The following is a 19,570-nucleotide window of genomic DNA, read 5'->3' on the forward strand; positions in this document are numbered from 1 at the left end:
CATAACTGTGGGGCTCTATAAGAGAAAGCTCTTCCCCCTGCTGTAGCCTTCACTATTCGAGGTACCGTCAAATAGCCTGCATCTTTTGATCTAAGTAGGCGTGGCGGATTATATAAAACCAAAAGGTCGCTTAGATATTGTGGCGCGAGACCATTTAGTGCTTTATAGGTTAATAAAAGTATTTTATAGTTAATGCGAGATTTTACTGGGAGCCAATGCAGTATTGATAATATCGGTGTGATATGGTCGTACCTTCTAGTTCTAGTTAGGACTCTAGCAGCTGCATTCTGGACTAACTGGAGCTTATTTATATTCCTACTGGAACATCCAGACAGTAAGGCATTACAGTAATCTAATCTAGAGGTGACGAATGCATGAACTAGTATTTCCGCATCATGTAGTGACAATATGTTTCTTATTTTAGAAATATTTCTGAGATGAAAGAAGGCTATCCTAGTAATATTATCTACATGAGCATCAAATGATAGGCTGGAGTCAATAATCACTCCAAGGTCTTTAACTGCTGCACATGATGAAACAGAAAGACCATCCAGAGTAACCATGTGATCAGAAAGATTACTTCTAGCTACACGTGGGCCTAATAAAAGTATTTCTGTTTTATCAGAATTAAGTAGAAGGAAGTTAGTTAACATCCAATGTCTAATGTCCTTTACACAATCCTCAGCTTTACTAAGCTTCTGTCTGTCCTCTGGCTTCGCTGAAACATACAACTTTTGACTTTGATACTTTGACTAGATACTTTGATTCATCATAAAAATGATTTTGTGCAGGTGCCTGGTCTCTTTGAGGGTGATGAATATGCTACACTGATGACCCAGTGTAAGGAAGGGGCCCAGAAGGAAGGCCTGATGTTGGATACTCATGAGGAATTGTACAAGTGGTTCACTAGCCAGGTGATCAGGAACCTGCATGTGGTTTTCACTATGAACCCATCATCTGAGGGCTTAAAGGACCGAGCTGCCACCTCTCCTGCTCTATTTAACAGGTTCTTTTATTTACCTTTACTATGGGTGTATAGCATTAGTGAACTTTACTTTTTGGTATCTATTAACAGAAAGACAAAGGTCCTGCTGCAACATTTAGAAATTGTTTTTGCATTATAACTAAAGTGATAACCCCTACTTTCTACAGACCTGTTTGTTCATTATGTGATTCTGATTCCTTTTTGTATAGGTGTGTGCTGAATTGGTTTGGTGACTGGTCCACTGAGGCTCTCTACCAGGTGGGCAAAGAGTTCACCAGTAAGATGGACCTGGAAAAGCCCAATTACAAAGTACCAGACTACATGCCCGTTGTTTATGACAAGCTTCCCCAACCTCCCACCCATCGTGAGGCGATTGTCAATGGCTGTGTGTTTGTTCACCAGACCCTACACCAGGTTTGATTTGACAGAATTGTCCTTTGTGTATCATAGCATGTATTTTGTTTTGGTAAAGGTTTTGTGCATCAGAGCTTTAATTTCCTTTATTCTCCTCCATGTCATAAGGCTAATAATCGCTTGGCAAAGCGGGGTGGCCGTACCATGGCCATCACTCCACGTCACTATCTGGACTTCATCAACCACTATGCCAACCTGTTCAATGAGAAACGCAGTGAGCTTGAAGAGCAGCAAATGCATCTTAATGTTGGTCTGCGCAAAATCAAAGAGACTGTGGATCAGGTAACTCAGCATGTACTACTCTTAATGTACTGACAAATTTTTAGGAATTTTCCAGTGGTTGATTTTCTGATTCATGTACCTCGAACAGCTTGCAGTGTTTCTGATGTTGATGATAACCAACTATCGTTTGGCTGAAGCAGCTGAACTGTAGAATATTTTTAATTTGACAGTCATCTACTCCTAATGTACCATTAGTTATGGAGCTGGTCGCACCTGTAAACTTTTGTATTGCACTGCTGCTGCCATGTCAGTGTTGATCATTACATTGTTTTATCATCACAAGCTGGATCTCTTGTCATTCCCAGCTCTTTTTTTAATATGATCAGCTAATAGTTTTGAACCATTGACATCATAATGTTGGGGCTGTTTGCCAGGTTGAGGAGCTGCGCCGAGATCTGAGGATTAAGAGCCAGGAACTGGAGGTAAAGAATGCTGCTGCCAATGACAAGCTAAAGAAGATGGTGAAAGACCAGCAAGAGGCTGAAAAGAAGAAGGCAAGACAAGATTGCTTACTTAACAGTCAATTAGTAGTATTTGTTTGAGTTGTGTATGGTGCTTTAACACAAGTGTGCATTTTCCTTGGCAGGTTATGAGTCAGGAGATTCAAGAAGCGGTCTACAAACAACAGGAAGTTATCAAGGACAAACAGTTAAGAGTGAAGCAAGACTTGGACCAGGTGGAGCCTGCTGTAATTGAGGCTCAGAATGGTATGGCTGACCTTTTACTTTCTGCTTAATTCAATTCTGTGTTTGTTTTGTAAATGTAATTATTTATTCTTTTAGACTGATGATAAATTAGATATTGACTAAAGAAGAGGAGAAATTATATTTCTGTGCTTTGCAGTCATAATCTTCTGCTTTCTACATATGCTGTGGAACTCTGTCTTGTTTTAGCACTTTGCAAATTTCCTGTTAGCTTTTCATCATGGCCCTCTCCTACTCTTTGCTACTTTGTTCTGATGATTAATATCCTCTGTTGTCTACGCTAACGTCTCTGGTCTTCCTCTTTTCACCCCATCTTTATTTTTCTGCACTCTGTTGCTCCAATATTCCCCTTTCTTGCCTGGTTGGTTTTTAGCTGTTAAGTCCATTAAGAAGCAGCATTTGGTGGAGGTGAGGTCCATGGCCAACCCACCGGCAGCGGTCAAACTGGCTTTGGAGTCCATCTGCCTGCTGCTGGGCGAGAGCACCACTGATTGGAAGCAGATACGCTCCATCATAATGCGCGAGAACTTCATCCCCACTATCGTTAACTTTTCTGCTGAAGAGATCAGGTGATTGTAGTGTGTGGCATGGAGCCACTGTTGGCCTGTGTATGAGAGAGAGGTGCTTGTCACATTTGCATTTGTGCACAGATCTAACATCAGTTTACATGAAGGGTCCTACATGGTTCAAATTGGGTTTATTTAGACGTTCCGGTTTTGTCTTAATATCTCGAAGCACTTAATGTGACTGAAACAAACACAGTCCACTTTCTCATACACTACAGCTATTTGGCTCCTGCCACCCCTCCCCACTCCCATCAGTCCTGCATGGTTTTAAAACCTGCCCACCCTTTCTCCATCCCCCTCTACCTTCTTGTCCTTCCCCATTCCACCCTCCCTTACCTTCCCAGCTGTCAGCTCTATAAAGAAGCAGCATCTTGTTGAAGTCCGTGCCATGGCCAACCCACCCGCTGCTGTTAAACTGGCACTAGAGTCTATCTGCCTCCTGCTGGGGGAGGAAACTAATGACTGGAAAAAGATCAGACAAGTTATTATCAGAGACAATTTCATCTCAAGCATAGTCAACTTTGTCTCTGAGGACATGAGGTATTGTTTCCATTCATATGTAATTTTGCTTGGTGTATGTAATAACAGTATTAAGTGTTTGTTTGACCATTATTTTGGTCCTTAAACATTTAATGTCTCAAACATGTCTCAACAACCAAGTGCTCAAAACTATATTAGCTCTAGTTAATTTGTTGATCTTTTTGAATGACAGAAGATTCCAGAGACCAGTAAATCTTTTTCAAATCAGATATAAAGTACGGTTAATTACAAACATCAAATGGTGGCAATGTAGCTTATAAGTCCCTGTAAACTCATCCTCATCATTCTTTCCCCGCTTACATCCCTTAATATCCCATCCCTTTGGTTTGCCAAAGATAAAATTGAAGCCTGACTTATAATGATTGTATATGTTTTGGGACACAGTGATGCTATCCGTGAGAAGATGAAAAAGAACTACATCTCCAACCCCAGTTACAACTACGAACAGGTCAACAGGGCTTCATTGGCATGTGGGCCTATGGTCAAATGGGCCATTGCACAGGTCAGCACAAGCCAGTTTTATTTAACCGATATGTCTAGATATCTGCAGGTTTATGATGTCATGCTGTATTTTGTAATGTACATTACAGGCCAACACTTTTCAAAAAATTAACACAGTTAACAAAACATTTTTAAAATGTATTTTTTAACATGGAACAAAAGGGTGTAACTAACTGATCATTTGTATTTGCTTTTTACTTAAGTACAATGTGTCCTATTTAATAGGAACACCTGTACACCTGCACTTTTATGCAGTTCTCCAATCAGCCAATCATGTGGCAGCAGCGCAGTGCATAAAATCATGCAGATACAGGTCAAGAGCTTACATTAAACATCAGAATGCAGAAAAACTATTCTCTCTGTGACTAACAGTGGCATACTTGTTGGTGCCAGATGGGCTTGAGGGGTTTGAGTATTTCAGAAACTGTTGATCTAGTATGGAAAAGAACAGATGATTTTGTATTTGTCACCTACATTTTAGCCATTCTTTCTGCTTCTGTCTTGTCATTTGTTCTAGAGCTGTCATTACAATTTGAACTTTGCATATTCTTTTAATTTAAAGGAAAGATGCATATTCGCATGCAAAAACTAAATCCGAACTTGATTTGTGTAGAAAGAACTAGCACCAATTTTATGTAAAACATACTGTTGAAAAATTGAGACCCTAGATATTAACAATGCACAAACAATGATTTATGAAGAAGAAAATTCTACAAACAATAATTCTTCAAAAGTCCAGTGTGTTTCATATAGTACAGTCATAGTAAATAATGTCAGGGATTGGTCCGGTTAAGCTGCGTGAGATGAAGCTGAACCGTGAAAGAACAACAGTAAGTTAATTAACTCACCCAAACACGTTCTATACACATTAAGCAGACATGTACACAGCATAAATATAACATTACAACTTGCCTCTGCACAAAATGACCTTAATGTGAACTTGAATGCAAGTAATACGATGGGGAGACTGGTAAGTCACGTTCTGAATACGCTCTTTCGATAACAATGCACTAAAAATCGGACAATGAATAACTAAAGCATAAAGACTTTACAATATTTTTTTACAATAGTGTACTCGCTGTAATATTTCAGGAGATCAAGTTTTCACAACACGGGCAGTTTTCACATGTTTTTGTTGATGCATTTTTAAGTTAAAATATAAAATGTGTGAATATTTTCTCTGCAACTATAATGCAGCTGACTAATATTCGGTGCCACTTTAGTCAGAGTAAAACTGACTAAAATTAATAAACATGAAGTTTTGACTGTCTGGTCATTTCTTCTTGGATCTGACTCATTAACAAGGTGTTTCAGCCTGCAGACCCTCCGCAAACAGCATGTTTTTTTTTTTCCTTTTCTTTTCCATTCTGTGCAAACTCTAGATACTGGTGTGTGTGGGTGTGCGTGCATGTGTGAAATTCCCTGAAGATCCGCAGTTTCTGAAATACTCAAACCAGCCCATCTGTCACCAACAACTATGCCACAGTTGAAGACCTAGAGATTGCACTTTTTCCCTTTCTGATGTTTGATGTGAACAGTAACTGAAGTTCATGACCTGTGTCTGAGTTTCTGCATTGTGCTGCCGCCACATGACTGACTGATTAGATAACTGCTTAAATGGGCAGGTGTTCCTATTAAGGTGGATGATGAGTTTAGGACATTAAACATTGATATTTCCTTCAGGTAACTTGCAAACGTTACTACTTAGTTCCATTTTGGCCTCTAATATACTTTTCTTAATATTAAAATAACTTATTTTGCTTATTATGTGATTTTTTTTTTTTTTTGTTGCTGTTACATAAAATTATGACCATTTAAAAATAAGACTTATGCAACGATGTATGAATGAGATGATCACTCAAATAAAAATCTAAAAGGAGTCCATTACCAATATTTTGCTGCATAAATAGTCCTAGTTTTATCCATCATGTTAATGAACAATGTCTTTCACTCTCATTATTTGGCATTTTATGAACAAATAGCACTCCAGCAGATCCTGTTTGCATCATGAAAACCTAATATTGAGAGTTAAGCAAGTGACTGGACAGGCCATGATTTTAAAAAAATATTTCTTTATTGTATGCTGACGGTTAATTGTATGCCCAATTTAATGTGGCAATGAGTTACTACAAGTTCATGAAATCGTAATGTTATCATGCTTTTCATGTGCTACTTTGATTTGTTTATTTTATAAAATAACGACAGTGATCTGTGTTAATACAATGTGCGCTCCTGTAAAGAAAATGTACCTGTACTTTAAATCATAACTTGAACAGATGCAAAGTCATTTAGAATGTCATTAATTTAATCAAAAGTAGATGCTTGTAAAATTGCAGTGGTAAGTTCTACTTGCCTGTGTGTAGTTGAATTATGCAGACATGTTGAAACGTGTGGAGCCTCTAAGGAATGAACTGCAGAAGCTTGAGGATGATGCCACGGACAACAAGACCAAAGCAGAAGAAGTAGAGCAGATGATCCGGGACCTGGAGGCTAGCATTGCCCGCTATAAGGAGGAGTATGCTGTGCTCATCTCTGAGGCTCAGGCCATCAAAGCTGACCTGGCAGCAGTAGAAGCAAAGGTGAGTCACTTTGTTTTTTTTAACTGGAGGTTGCTCATTTGAAATTAAACAAATTCCAAGAGTGCAAATGCCATTATCATTCTATTTCTTAAATAAAGAAAAAAACACTCTTAATTCCGGTAAATGCAGGTGAACCGTAGCACGGCACTATTAAAGAGCTTGTCTGCTGAGCGGGAGCGCTGGGAGAAGACTAGTGAGACTTTCAAGAACCAGATGTCCACCATTGCTGGTGACTGTCTGCTCTCAGGTGCCTTCATCGCCTATGCTGGCTACTTTGACCAACAAATGAGGCAAAACCTGTTTACCACTTGGTCTCACCACCTCCAACAGGCCAACATTCAGGTACTCAGGACTCAGTTTGAGATGGATTTTTTTTTTGGCATCAATAACCATTGAGATGTATTAATGATTTTATGAGTTGGATTGTACTCTTTAATGCTTACATATGTTAATGTTTCATAAATACCAGTTCCGCACAGACATAGCCAGGACAGAATATTTGTCAAATGCTGATGAGAGGCTGCGCTGGCAGGCCAACTCTCTGCCTGCTGATGATCTCTGCACTGAAAATGCCATCATGCTCAAGAGGTTCAACAGGCAAGTTGCAGGGAATTCAGCCCATGTGCTCTCTACTCATCATCAACTAAGGAGTATGTAAATGTTTTTACCATGCGTTTTCTAGGTACCCATTGATCATCGATCCATCTGGCCAGGCCACAGAGTTCATAATGAATGAGTACAAGGACCGCAAGATCACACGCACTAGCTTCTTGGATGATGCCTTCAGGAAGAACTTGGAGAGTGCCCTGAGATTTGGTAACCCTCTACTCGTTCAGGTATGTTTATTGCAGTTGAGCAGAGTTGCCAGCAATACAAATTCTTACTATGTTTTGAAACAAGCAGACAGGTGTGTGTGTGTGTGTGTGTGTGTGTATGTGTATATATATATATATATATATATATATATATATATATATATATATATATATATATATATATATATATATATATATATGTATATGTATATATGTATATGTATATGTATATATGTGTATATATATATGTGTGTGTATATATATATATATATATATATATATATATATATATACGTGTATGTGTGTGTATATATATATGTATATGTGTGTGTGTGTATATATATATATATATATATATGTATACATGTATGTGTGTGTATGTGTGTATATATATATATATATATATATATATATATATATATATATATATATATATATATATATATATATAAAAAATAGAGAGAGAGGTGCACCGATACTAAATTTCCCAGCCGATACCAATTATTCAGAGTGGTATCGACCAATACCGATAGTTCTGTCTTCTTATAAATTAATAATGATTAATTTAAAAGAATTCTGAAAGAAATGCATATAAAAACTTTATTCTCTCCATTTCAACAAGTTGTTTCACAGTAACTGGTCTCATAAACAGAAAACACATTACTCAAATTAACATTAACACTTGAACTAAATTCTGAAGATTAAAGTAAGATTTCTTAACTTATTGAATGTTATTAATTTATATTAACATTGACTGAATTCAAAAAAAAAAAACCTCCTGTTAGTCACATTCACTTACCACAAACAAAAGCATTTCTACTTCATCATTGAACATCAAACTGGTAATATGTAATATAATTTTTTTAAATATATATTAACAATAATTGGATATGAAATATACTACTCTACACATGTATTTTTCTGTGCTGTGTGTGTGTGTGTGTGTGTGTGTGTGTGTATATATATATATATATATATATATATATATATATATATATATATATATATATATATATATATATATATATATATATATTACACTTTTTTGTGAACTCATCTTTGTTTAAATCTTTCAACGGTGTACTTGCACTTTCATTCAGGGCGGGGATTGACTCGACGCCGAAATTTCTGCCAAGTTAACTGAAATGTTTGCCTACTGTCCAGCACAGCACAGAGTTAACAGCAATCAAAATGACAAATTTAGATTTTTCAGAAATATGTAAGGAATAATTGACAATGAACTATTAGAAAGATAATGCACACTCGAGGTGGTAATGCAGCTGAGAAGCGGGGGCTTGAGCCATTGAGAGATATATATATATATATATATATATATATATAAGTATCTGACAAAAGTGAGTACACCCCTCACATTTTTGTAAATATTTGATTATATCTTTTAATGTGACAACACTGAAGAAATTACACTTTGCTACAATGTAAAGTAGTGAGTGTACAGCTTGTGTAACAGTGTAAATTTGCTGTCCCCTCAAAATAACTCGGCACAAAGCCATTAATGTCTAAACCACTGGCAACAAAAGTGAGTACACCCCTAAGTGAAAATGTCCAAATTGGGCCCAAAGCGTTGATATTTTGTGTGGCCACCATTCTTTTCCAGCACTGCCTGTCATTATCATGCTTGAGTACTGTCCTGCGGCCCAGTCTCCGAAGGAAGGGAATCGTGCTCTGCTTCAGTATGTCACAGTACATGTTGGTATTCATGGTTCCCTCAATGAACTGTAGCTCCCCAGTGCCGGCAGCACTCATGCAGCCCCAGACCATAACACTCCCACCACCATGCTTGACTGTAGGCAAGACACACTTGTCTCTGTACTCCTCACCTGGTTGCTGCCACACACGCTTGACACAATCTGAACCAAATAAGTTTATCTTGGTCTCATCAGACCACAGGACATGGTTCCAGTAATCCATGTCCTTAGTCTGCTTGTCTTCAGCAAACTGTTCGTGGGCTTTCTTGTGCATCATCTTTAGAAGAGGCTTCCTTCTGGGACAACAGCCATGCAGACCAATTTGATGGATTGTGCAGCGTATGGTCTGAGCACTGACAGGCTGACCCCCCACCCCTTCAACCTCTCCAGCAATGCTGGCAGCACTCATACGTCTATTTTCCAAAGACAACCTCTGGATATGACGCCGAGCACGTGCACTCAACTTCTTTGGTCGACCATGGCGAGGCCTGTTCTGAGTGGAACCTGTCCTGCTAAACCACTGTATGGTCTTGGCCACTGTGCTGCAGCTCAGTGTCAGGGTCTTGGCAATCTTCTTATAGCCTAGGCCATCTTTATGTAGAGCAGCAATTATTTTTTTCAGATCCTCAGAGAGTTCTTTGCCATGAGGTGCCATGTTGAACTTCCAGGGACCAGTATGAGGGAGTGTGAGAGCGATGACGCCAAATTTAACACACCTGCTCCCCATTCACACCTGAGACCTTGTAACACTAACAAGTCACATGACACCGGGGAAGGAAAATGGCTAATTGGGCCCAATTTGGACATTTTCCCTTAGGGGTGTACTCACTTTTGTTGCCAGCGGTTTAGACATTAATGGCTGTGTGTAGAGTTATTTTGAGGGGACAGCAAATTTACACTGTTATACAAGCTGTACACTCACTACTTTACATTGTAGAAAAGTGTCATTTATTCAGTGTTGTCACATGAAAAGTTATAATCAAATATTTACAAAAATGTGAAGGGTGTACTCACTTTTGTGAGATACTGTGTGTTTGTGTCATATATATATATATATATATATATATATATATATATCTATCTATATATCTATCTATATATATATATATATATATACATATATATACTATATATAAATATAAATAAATTACACAGCACACATTTTTTATGTGTGTGTACATAATTTCATTTTGCAACAAATGAAAAGTATGACTCAGAAAGCACTCATCCCTGCATGCAGCAAGTGTATGATACGGTCCTCAGAACAGGCTATGCAGATGATCAAGCAAAACGTGGTTGCACTGTCGTCAGAGGGCATTGAACTTTGATTGGAAAATTGGTTAGTTTAGTGCTAATAGACCAATCTCAGGCAAGTCAGATGTATGGGTATAATTTTCAAACATTATAGACACAGATGAAAATAAACTACCCTTGTACGCAATGTGAAAAATGTCTAAAAGTTGTCCCGTGAAGCAGCCAAGAGACTCGAACCTCTGGTTTAAAGGGGTCATATCATGATTTTTAAATGTTATGTTGTTTATTGGGTGAAATAACTTTGGTTAACATGCTTTAATGTTCAAAAAACACATTATTTGTCAAATTATGTAGCTTATTACAGTACCTCTATTTCTATGCTGCCTAAAACGCTCCGATTTGTCCGAAGCCCCTCCTTTCGAAAAGCCCAGAGTACTCTGATTTTGCCAGCTGACTTTTTGCGTTGTTCTTGGCCAAAAGCCTTGCGTGTGTCAGGAAAAGTAACGCCCCTTAGCTTTAGCCTTAGCCTACAAAGCTTCTAAAGCAATTCTAAGCTCTTAAGCAACATGTCGTCGGTTTTACCGTATCAGTTTGAGCCTGAGGCTGTTTCAGAAAATGCGGATGATCAAGTGGAAGCAAGTTTGTAAACATGACTTGAGCAGAACGTTTCATAGTGGTAACTTTTTATTTTGTAACTCTCGTCTTTCAGATTCGATTTAAATTCCTACCCTGCCGGCCGGGCTAAGTATGCTCTAAACGGCTTGTGTGTGTACATGGGTACTCATGCAATATATCTTTGGAAAGCTAAGATTCTTGTGATTCGATTGATATAAACCCTTTCAAGATACAATCTCAACAGCAGCTACAATCAGTGTCTGTCAGAGCACCAACATACAAACGCTAACCACTGAGGCAACTTGGCAAACTTTAGCTTGCACGTTAGCAGACGTCTACAACTGAGCCACAACACAAAACTCTGCATTTGAACAGTCAGTAGCAGATACTTCATAAAAAAGAAGTGCAAAATTGTCCATTTTTCAGGAGTAGCCTTTGTGTGTAGCCTGCCTTGTACTCGCCCAGGTTCAGGAAGATGTCCTCTGTAAAATGTGCTGTGCACAAGCAAACGTTTGGTTTTACTGCTCAGGAAAAGCGTTAGAAATAAAAAGTAACCACTGATTTTGTCCATTTTCAGAAGGCTAAACAAAGATGTTTTGCTTTTGCACCAAAACAGTGTCTCCATGACATTTTCACTTAGTCATTATGGGTGATTAAGTGTAGCTTGATGGGTAAAAATGGCAGTTATATCCATTCAAAATCAAATCCACAACATGAAGTATGCAACAAGTAAAGGAGTCTGAATACTTTCTGAATCCAATGTACGGTATAATTATTATACACACCTTTTATGGGTCTTTGTTAGTGCACTGTGCTTCAGCTTCATTAAAATTAATTAAACAGCATTCCATACAGTTCCTGGATATATGACTGGTAAATCAGCATAATTTATTTACTTTATTTAAAAATAGTCAAAATTATTTATTTGTTATAATAGGACTAAATGCACTTGAGTAATTGTCAATATTCCTGGGTGCAGCACCAAAGTATCCCTTGCGTTTGGGGAAACACTGTACAAGATGCCTTCCGAGCCAACTTTTCTCCCTACCTTTCAGGATGTGGAGAGCTACGACCCCATCCTAAACCCCGTGCTCAATAGAGAGGTTCGCAGAACTGGTGGAAGAGTCCTCATCACCCTAGGAGACCAGGATATTGACTTATCTCCTTCCTTTGTAATTTTCCTTTCCACCCGAGACCCAACGGCAAGTGCACACTCCCTGTCCTCCATTTTATCTCCACGGTGTGCATTACTGTACATGTATGTCAACCTTTCTCTACAGCTCATATGATGATTTCTAATCAATTTTCTAACAGGTGGAGTTCCCACCAGACCTTTGCTCACGTGTTACGTTTGTAAACTTCACGGTGACCAGAAGCAGTCTGCAAAGTCAGTGCCTCAATGAGGTGCTGAAGGCTGAGCGACCAGATGTGGATGAGAAGCGCTCTGACCTTCTCAAACTGCAAGGTAAGAAATATGCCTGGGAAGCCCTTGGCACCTCACAATTCTGTCTTTAATTATGGGTCCCAAGATGTTAATCTCTCTATGCATTTAGACATTCTCAGTTCTGTAGCCTATGTTGCTGTTTTCAGTATGGCAAGTATAATTTAGTATGTTAAATGGGGTTGAAATCACCTTTATTCCTGTAAATTGAAGATGGTGAATTATATTGATCCTGGTAGAGGTAGGTGATCTGCCAATCATGATCCACAATGATATTTTTCATGTTGCAAGTTATTGAACAGAATGACCGAACTAATTCCCCTATTAATGAGAGGTTGGCTCTACAAGGAAACATAACCTCAAAGAAACAAATAACAGAAACCACTTAGGCTAAAATACCTCTTCAAACAAAACTTAATAAACAAGATGTAAACTGTAACAATTATTTCTAAAATTAAAACAATTGTGTACAGTCATGAGAAAAAGAAAGTACACCCTCCTTCAATTTTATCTTTTTATTTATCAGGCCTAAATAACAATCGTGTGGTCCTCACTAACTTTTATAAACAAACAATTTACCTCAGGTGACCACAAAAAACTGATTTAAATACGTAGTTATTTTTCCCCAAAAAGAACATTCAGAAAGAAGATGGGGGGGAAAAAACAAGTAAACATTTTCAGTTATTAGCTAGGCACCACTGAGCCAGGTTGTCCACCTGCTTCAGACGGACTTGCTCGGCACTGTTCTTGATCAGACCATTCATGCATAATCAGCAAATTTGATGATGGTGTTAGAATTGTTTGTGGTGACAGTCATGGGTATGGGAACACTGGCTATTGCAGCAAGCCTAATTGAAATGCATCTCTATACTGTCACTTGGCATCCTTGATGGTTTTCCTTAGTTGATAGGATGCCAATTTATAATCCAACGTGTCCCTTGATATGAGTGCTGTGTTGTAGGTGGTGGTCTGCACGTTCACGTTCTGCAGGGCATTTCAGACCAAGGTTTCTGTTTTGGAAAGTTTTCAACACTTGCCAAGGGGATTACTTATTGAGCTTGCGTGTTGATAAAGCTCACCACAACAGTCATGTACTCGTTTACGTCAGACAAGGTCAGCCTCTCCCAGTCAACGCCACTGAGCACAGACTGCAGCGTGACTTCTGATTGGCCCATCCAGCACTTGACCCCTTTTGTCACCAGGGCTTCCTGTTCAATGCTGTGTTTATATTTTGGTAACATAAAGATGGCAGCATTAGGTCTGTCACGATAACTACTTTTGTTGGACCATATATTGTCCCAGAAATAATTGCGATAAACAATATTATTGTCATTTTAAGACCATTTTATCAGTCCCTCCAGGATTTTGCGATCATAGAAATTTATGCAAAATAAAGCGCAAACTGCAGTATTTGGGAGAAGCTTGCAATTTTTCAAAATTCCACATATTTGGGCCAAGACATGTCATGTGAAGTCATCACAACATGCATTCAGTCAGAGCCCTCTTCGATTCAAATGCATCAAACATGAGTATAGCTAAAAGGTCTCATTTCCCAACAAACATCACTGTGAAAGACTGCAACACAATTTTATGTAATTGCAATTTTGCCAATTCAAGTAGTTTCAATTTAAAAAAAAAAAGCACAAAAAATGCCACAAATGTAGAAAAAAGCTAAATCAAGCCTTTTTGGCCGCAACAATTAAAAAAGAAACACACTACGAAACAGTATGAAATCCTATATGGACTGATTTTATCCCAATGATATAATGACAATATATCATCATAGTAATGCAAGTATACCCTTTCAAAGAGCAATCAACTTTTAATTCTTAAGAATATTCAAACATTGGAATTGGAAAGTCAAAAAATAGTTTTTGTGTTCTGACGAAAAGATCCTTTAAATTTAGTCAGTATTTCGTCATGTCACTTATTAATTTTAGTCAATTTTACGTTGACTAAAATGGCATCGATTATTGGTCAACGACATTTTAGTTGACGGGAAAATGCAAAAATTAAACCAAATATTCACACATTTTATGTTTACTTAGGCTTATATGTATCAACAAAAACATGTGAAAACTGCCCTTGGTGTGAAAACCTAATCTCTTGAAATATTACAGTGAGTATGCTTGTGTTACAATATTGTGAATTCTTTGTTGTTAGTTCTTTATTCATTGGCAGTGTTTTAGTGCATTGTTATGGGAAAGAGTGTATTTACAATGTGACTTACTTGCGTACATGTTCACTTGGGCATTCGCGTCATTTTGTGCAGAAGGAACTTGTAATATTACATTTATACTGTGTATATGTTTGCTTAATCTCGTATGTGTATAGGATGCGTCCGGGTGAGTTAATTAACCCACTAGTAAAGTGCTTCAGTTCACCAGTGTTCTTTCAAGGTTCAGTTTCAGCTCATGCAGTTTAAGCGGGTCAATCCCTGACATTATTGACCTATGACTGAACTATTTGTGAAACACTGGAAACTATTCTTTCTAGATTTTTCTTAAAAACCATGGTTAGTGCATAGTTAGTTAATATCTTGTGTGCCCCAACCCCCCCCCCCCCCCCAACAGTTTCGTTTTAATTAAAATTGTTGCTAGTACTTGCTGTACATCTTGAATGTGCCTTTTTATCTTAAATTCTACAAATATTTGAAGTTCAAATTTTAATTTGACAGCCCTAAAGAAGAGAGAACAGAAGCAAATTGCTAAAATGTTAGTGACATTTCGTTCGTATGTAAACAAACACATTTAAAGACAACACAATATCAAGGTCAGCAAAAACAATTGAGGTTGTGTACATATATCAAGACAAGTCGCTAACGTGATTATCGTGACGGGCCTAGATGGCATGGTCTGATTTGCATGACCCAGGTGAGGTTAGCTTTGTTGAAGTCGACAGCAGTGATGAAGACAGCCTCCGGGTGTTTATGCTGTAACCTGTTTAGCCCTGTGAGGAGTTAAGCTTGTAAGGCTTTATTACCATTTGCTTATGGATGGTTTTACAGAGGAGAAGTCGCGGTGCAGGTAGAATGGATGTGACGACTGATTTAGTTGTTTCAGATGAGACATGCAGGACCTGAATATTCACATTCTTTGGATCACACCAGTTATTGATCATGAAACAGACTCCTCCACCTTTAGCCTTGCCTGAGTCAACTGTCCTATCCATATAGAAACCTTTGGTGCTGGGACCCCTAATAATAAATAATAATAATAATAATAATCCATACAACAGCACTTTGTACTTGGACTGCTATTAAATATAATGTGAATGCAAATATTAAAGGTACTTGGCATGCTATGTTAAAGTTTTTCACTCTGGGTTCTTTTTTCTGGTACATCACTGCAGATCTTTTATGGGAGAAACTGTGCAGTAATGCAAAGAATTCAATTCAATTTTATTTGTATAGTGCTTTTTACTAAGGTCATTGTCTCAAAGCAGCTTTAAAGAAATATATAAACACGGGATACAGATTTTAAATGTGTGAATTTATCCCAATTGAGCAAGCCAGTGGTGATGGTGGCAAGGAAAAACTCCCTAAGAGGAAGAAACCTTGAGAGGAACCAGACTCCGAAGGGAACCCATCCTCATCTGGGTAACAACGGGTAGTGTAAAAGTAAAGGAAAGTTCATTATGGTTTACTATGAAGTCTGTTTGTTGAACTAGTATACTGTTCAAAGGAGACCCGAGTGCAAAACTGTATGTGGTGATTGTAGTCCCAGGGCCAAAGTAGCAACCGTAGTCCCAGCAACCACAGTGAGAATGTCCATGTGGAATTGGAGTAGATGAGAGCTCCATCCAGAGGTAGGGCATCCAAACGGATCAGGCAGGTCCGGAGAGCAGAAAGGATCAGGATCTCTATCTCCATAAAATCATGTGTGGCTCGACAGAAGGAGAGAGGGAGGTAAAGAGAGGGAGAGATTGTTAGGTAAGACTGTGCTTTACATTTAAATTTATTCATTTAGCAGATGCTTTTATCCAAAGCGACTTACAAATGAGAAAATACAAGCAAAGCGATATATCAAGCGGAGAACAATACAAGTAGTGCTACCATACAAGATCCATTAATTGAGTTCCAGAAGAAGCAAAGTGCGCAGAGCAGAGGTGTAAGTGCAATATTTTTTTATTTTTTTATTTATTTTTTTAAATGAGTTGGTTAGGTGTTTACAGAAGAGGTGGGTCTTTTAGCTGTTTTTTGAAGATGGTGATGATTTGTGTATAGGAAAGTCTATTCATGAGTAAACAAATATGTTTTAAACCTAGATTTAAACACTGAGACTGTGTCTGAGTCCCAAACACTTATTGGAAAGCTATTCTATAACTGTGGGGCTTTGTAAGAGAAAGCTTTTCCCCCTGCTGTAGCCTTCGCTATTCGAGGTACTGTCGAATAGCCTGCACCTCTAAGCAGGCGTGGCGGATCATAGAAAACCAAAAGTTCGCTTAGATACTGTGGTGCGAGACCGTTTAGTGCTTTGTAGGTCAATAATAGTATTTTATGAATGTATTCTGGTTCCCTATCCCTAATCAAAAAAGACTACCTTTCTAATCTAAAACTTGTATTTAAAAAAAAAAAAAAGTATAGAAATGTTACTAATCATGGAAATAAATTCATTCTTGAATGAACAGACTGGCAGGAATGATTCAGCGGTAAAGCAGTTATCAGTTATTGTATTGTTTGTATATGCCTGTACTATTAAGAGCTGAATTACTAACTGAATTCTGATTAGACTGAAAAGTTCCAGACATTGTAATATGAAATTTCAGAATTGAATCTGATCATTTTCAGGTGAGTTCCAGCTGCGTTTGCGTCAGTTGGAGAAGTCGCTCCTGCAGGCACTAAACGAGGTCAAGGGTCGAATACTAGACGATGACACAATCATCACTACACTGGAGAACCTGAAGAAAGAGGCGGCAGAGGTGACCAGGAAAGTGGAAGAGACCGACATAGTCATGCAGGAAGTGGAAACTGTGTCTCAGCAGTATCTGTCACTGTCCTCTGCTTGCAGCAGCATCTACTTCACCATGGAGTCTCTCAACCAGGTCTGACTGCAGATCTCTGCTTGGCAGTTTGTTTATTGCAGAAGCTAAACAAGAGATGGCAGATGGTGCTACTTTGGATTGTAGTAGTCCTGTAGAATACATTAATAGTACACATTAATGTTTGTTGTTGCTGAAAGAGTTCCGGCAACTTAAAGGGCATGCTATTGATCATAAGTATGTTACCAAAGACTTTGTTGGTAGGGATGTTCCGATCAGGATTTTTCAGCCGATACCGATTTCTTGTCATAACATGATCGGCCAATCCCGATCGTTCAAGCTTTATATGTGATATGTAAGCTTTCTGTTGACCGTAATTGTTAACCTCCCAATATTCCATATGTCCATAGCCTGTCTAATAGTCAAGGTCACTTTTGGGTTGAATAATCATGCAAAATTAAGAATGACAGCTTTTCCCTTTTGCAGATGCACTTCCTTTATCAGTACTCCCTCCACTTTTTCCTGGACATCTACCACACTGTGCTGTATGAGAACGCCAACTTGAAGAGTGTGAGTGACCACATGCAGCGATTGTCCCTCATCACCAAGGACTTGTTCCAGGTAAGAAACTGTTCAGAAGAGAGGTGGTTAAGTGGGTTTTTGTCATTCCTCTGTATAGCTTGTATACATTGGAACGAAATAACGTTTCTTCGGGAAAGTGGTGCAACACAACAGTACGCAAGACTATTTACAGGTGCATCTCAAAGAATTAGAATATCGTGGAAAATATAATTTCATTCAAAAAGGCTTGAAATATTTCACATTATGTGTAATGAATCTAGAATATATGAAAGTTCCACTTTTTAATTAAATTACGGGAAACGAAAATTTTCCGCGATATTCAAATTTTTTGAGATGTACCTGTAAAGTGCAATACACTAGTGTGAGACGAGTGAAAAACAATGAATACACAAGACAATAAATATACAGAGCATGTACTGTAAACTGTAAAATATTATGTAATGTGGCAGCACAAGTACAGCTGCAATACCGGCAGCAAAAATGAGTTCCATAATATAAAGTGACTGATGCAGCTCGGTAAAGTGCAGGTGTGCTGTAGCACGAAGTCTTGCAGTGGTAAGAGTATTACTGGGTTAGGTGTTTGACTAGCCCAGGTGAGTGTTAGGGGGCAGCAGGGTGTTGAGTAATCTGACTGCCTCAGGAAAGAAACTGTTGTAGAGTCTGCTGGTGATGGCACGGATGCTCCTGTACCTTTGTGAGATGGCAGGAGGGTGATTAGTCCGTGAGAGGGATCGTCTGCAATACTGGTGGCTTTTTGGATGCAGTGGTCTGTGGGTGGGAAGAGCCCGATCTTTTCAGCTGTTTTCACAATTCTCTGTATGGTCTTGCGGTTGGAGGCTGTGCAGTTCCCATACCACACCATGAGACCACTGGTCAGGATGCTCTTTGTTGTCCCTCTGTAGAAGGAAGTGAGGATAGGAGGGGGAGGTTTGGCTCTCTTCAGCATCCGCTGGAAGTGGAGGCACTGCTGCGCCTTCTTGACTAGGCAGGAGGTGTTTCGGTGTTCGGCCGAATAAGCGAAAAGGCCGAATAAATTTGACCGAACAATGACGTGTTTGATGACGCGACCAAATAGCCTAGCAACCAAAGTGAGACGAATGTCACGACCTCCACTTCTGGCAGCGTGCTCCAAGAGATGTGAGGGTGCGCGCGTGCATGAATGCTCAGCGAGCGCATGCTCTACGGATGTTGACAACCGTGACATTGTTTACTCTGGACACGTGCGTTTGTTTTGTTTCTGTTCCGGAGTATTCTGTCACGTCGCGAGACGTAAGGGAGTAGAATACGGAAGCAGGTAAAGACATATTTATTTAAGGGCGGGCAGACACATCCAAATCGTAATCCAAAAAACGTAGTCAAGACAGGCAAAGGGTCGGGCGATCGGCAAACGGGCATAAACGGGGCAAAGCAGGAATCGAAGTCGCGGTCACAGAAAACAGGGTCAAAACACAAAACAAGAAACATGAAATAGTACTATGAACTGGGAGCGGAAAAACCAGCAGGGACTAAATGAACTAATCTGTAGTTTAAACTAACTAAATCTATCAAGGAACATAACATTAACAACGTATCTATCTATACTATATCTACTCTAATACTCCGC

General features: G+C 38.8%; 1 protein-coding gene across 2 annotated transcripts in view; it reads left to right on the forward strand.

Moving 5' to 3' along the window:
• Window positions 1-19,570, forward strand: part of dync1h1 (dynein, cytoplasmic 1, heavy chain 1) — an 83,114-nt gene that overhangs the window by 46,094 nt on the left and 17,450 nt on the right. The window contains exons 47-61 of one of the 2 annotated variants that reach the window (XM_053633303.1): window positions 792-1,006; window positions 1,195-1,399; window positions 1,508-1,681; window positions 2,056-2,175; window positions 2,268-2,388; window positions 2,759-2,954; window positions 3,876-3,993; window positions 6,356-6,571; window positions 6,701-6,913; window positions 7,041-7,168; window positions 7,254-7,407; window positions 12,020-12,166; window positions 12,279-12,429; window positions 17,195-17,448; window positions 17,872-18,006. In XM_053633303.1, the coding sequence (XP_053489278.1) occupies window positions 792-1,006; window positions 1,195-1,399; window positions 1,508-1,681; window positions 2,056-2,175; window positions 2,268-2,388; window positions 2,759-2,954; window positions 3,876-3,993; window positions 6,356-6,571; window positions 6,701-6,913; window positions 7,041-7,168; window positions 7,254-7,407; window positions 12,020-12,166; window positions 12,279-12,429; window positions 17,195-17,448; window positions 17,872-18,006 (2,547 nt within the window). Of the gene's footprint in view, window positions 1-791; window positions 1,007-1,194; window positions 1,400-1,507; window positions 1,682-2,055; window positions 2,176-2,267; window positions 2,389-2,758; window positions 2,955-3,295; window positions 3,492-3,875; window positions 3,994-6,355; window positions 6,572-6,700; window positions 6,914-7,040; window positions 7,169-7,253; window positions 7,408-12,019; window positions 12,167-12,278; window positions 12,430-17,194; window positions 17,449-17,871; window positions 18,007-19,570 lie in introns of both variants that reach the window. The other variant, XM_053633302.1, reaches the window with a different exon arrangement.

This window comes from Ictalurus furcatus, chromosome 9 (genome assembly GCF_023375685.1).
Source record: "Ictalurus furcatus strain D&B chromosome 9, Billie_1.0, whole genome shotgun sequence".
NCBI classification, from domain to species: Eukaryota; Metazoa; Chordata; class Actinopteri; order Siluriformes; family Ictaluridae; genus Ictalurus; species Ictalurus furcatus.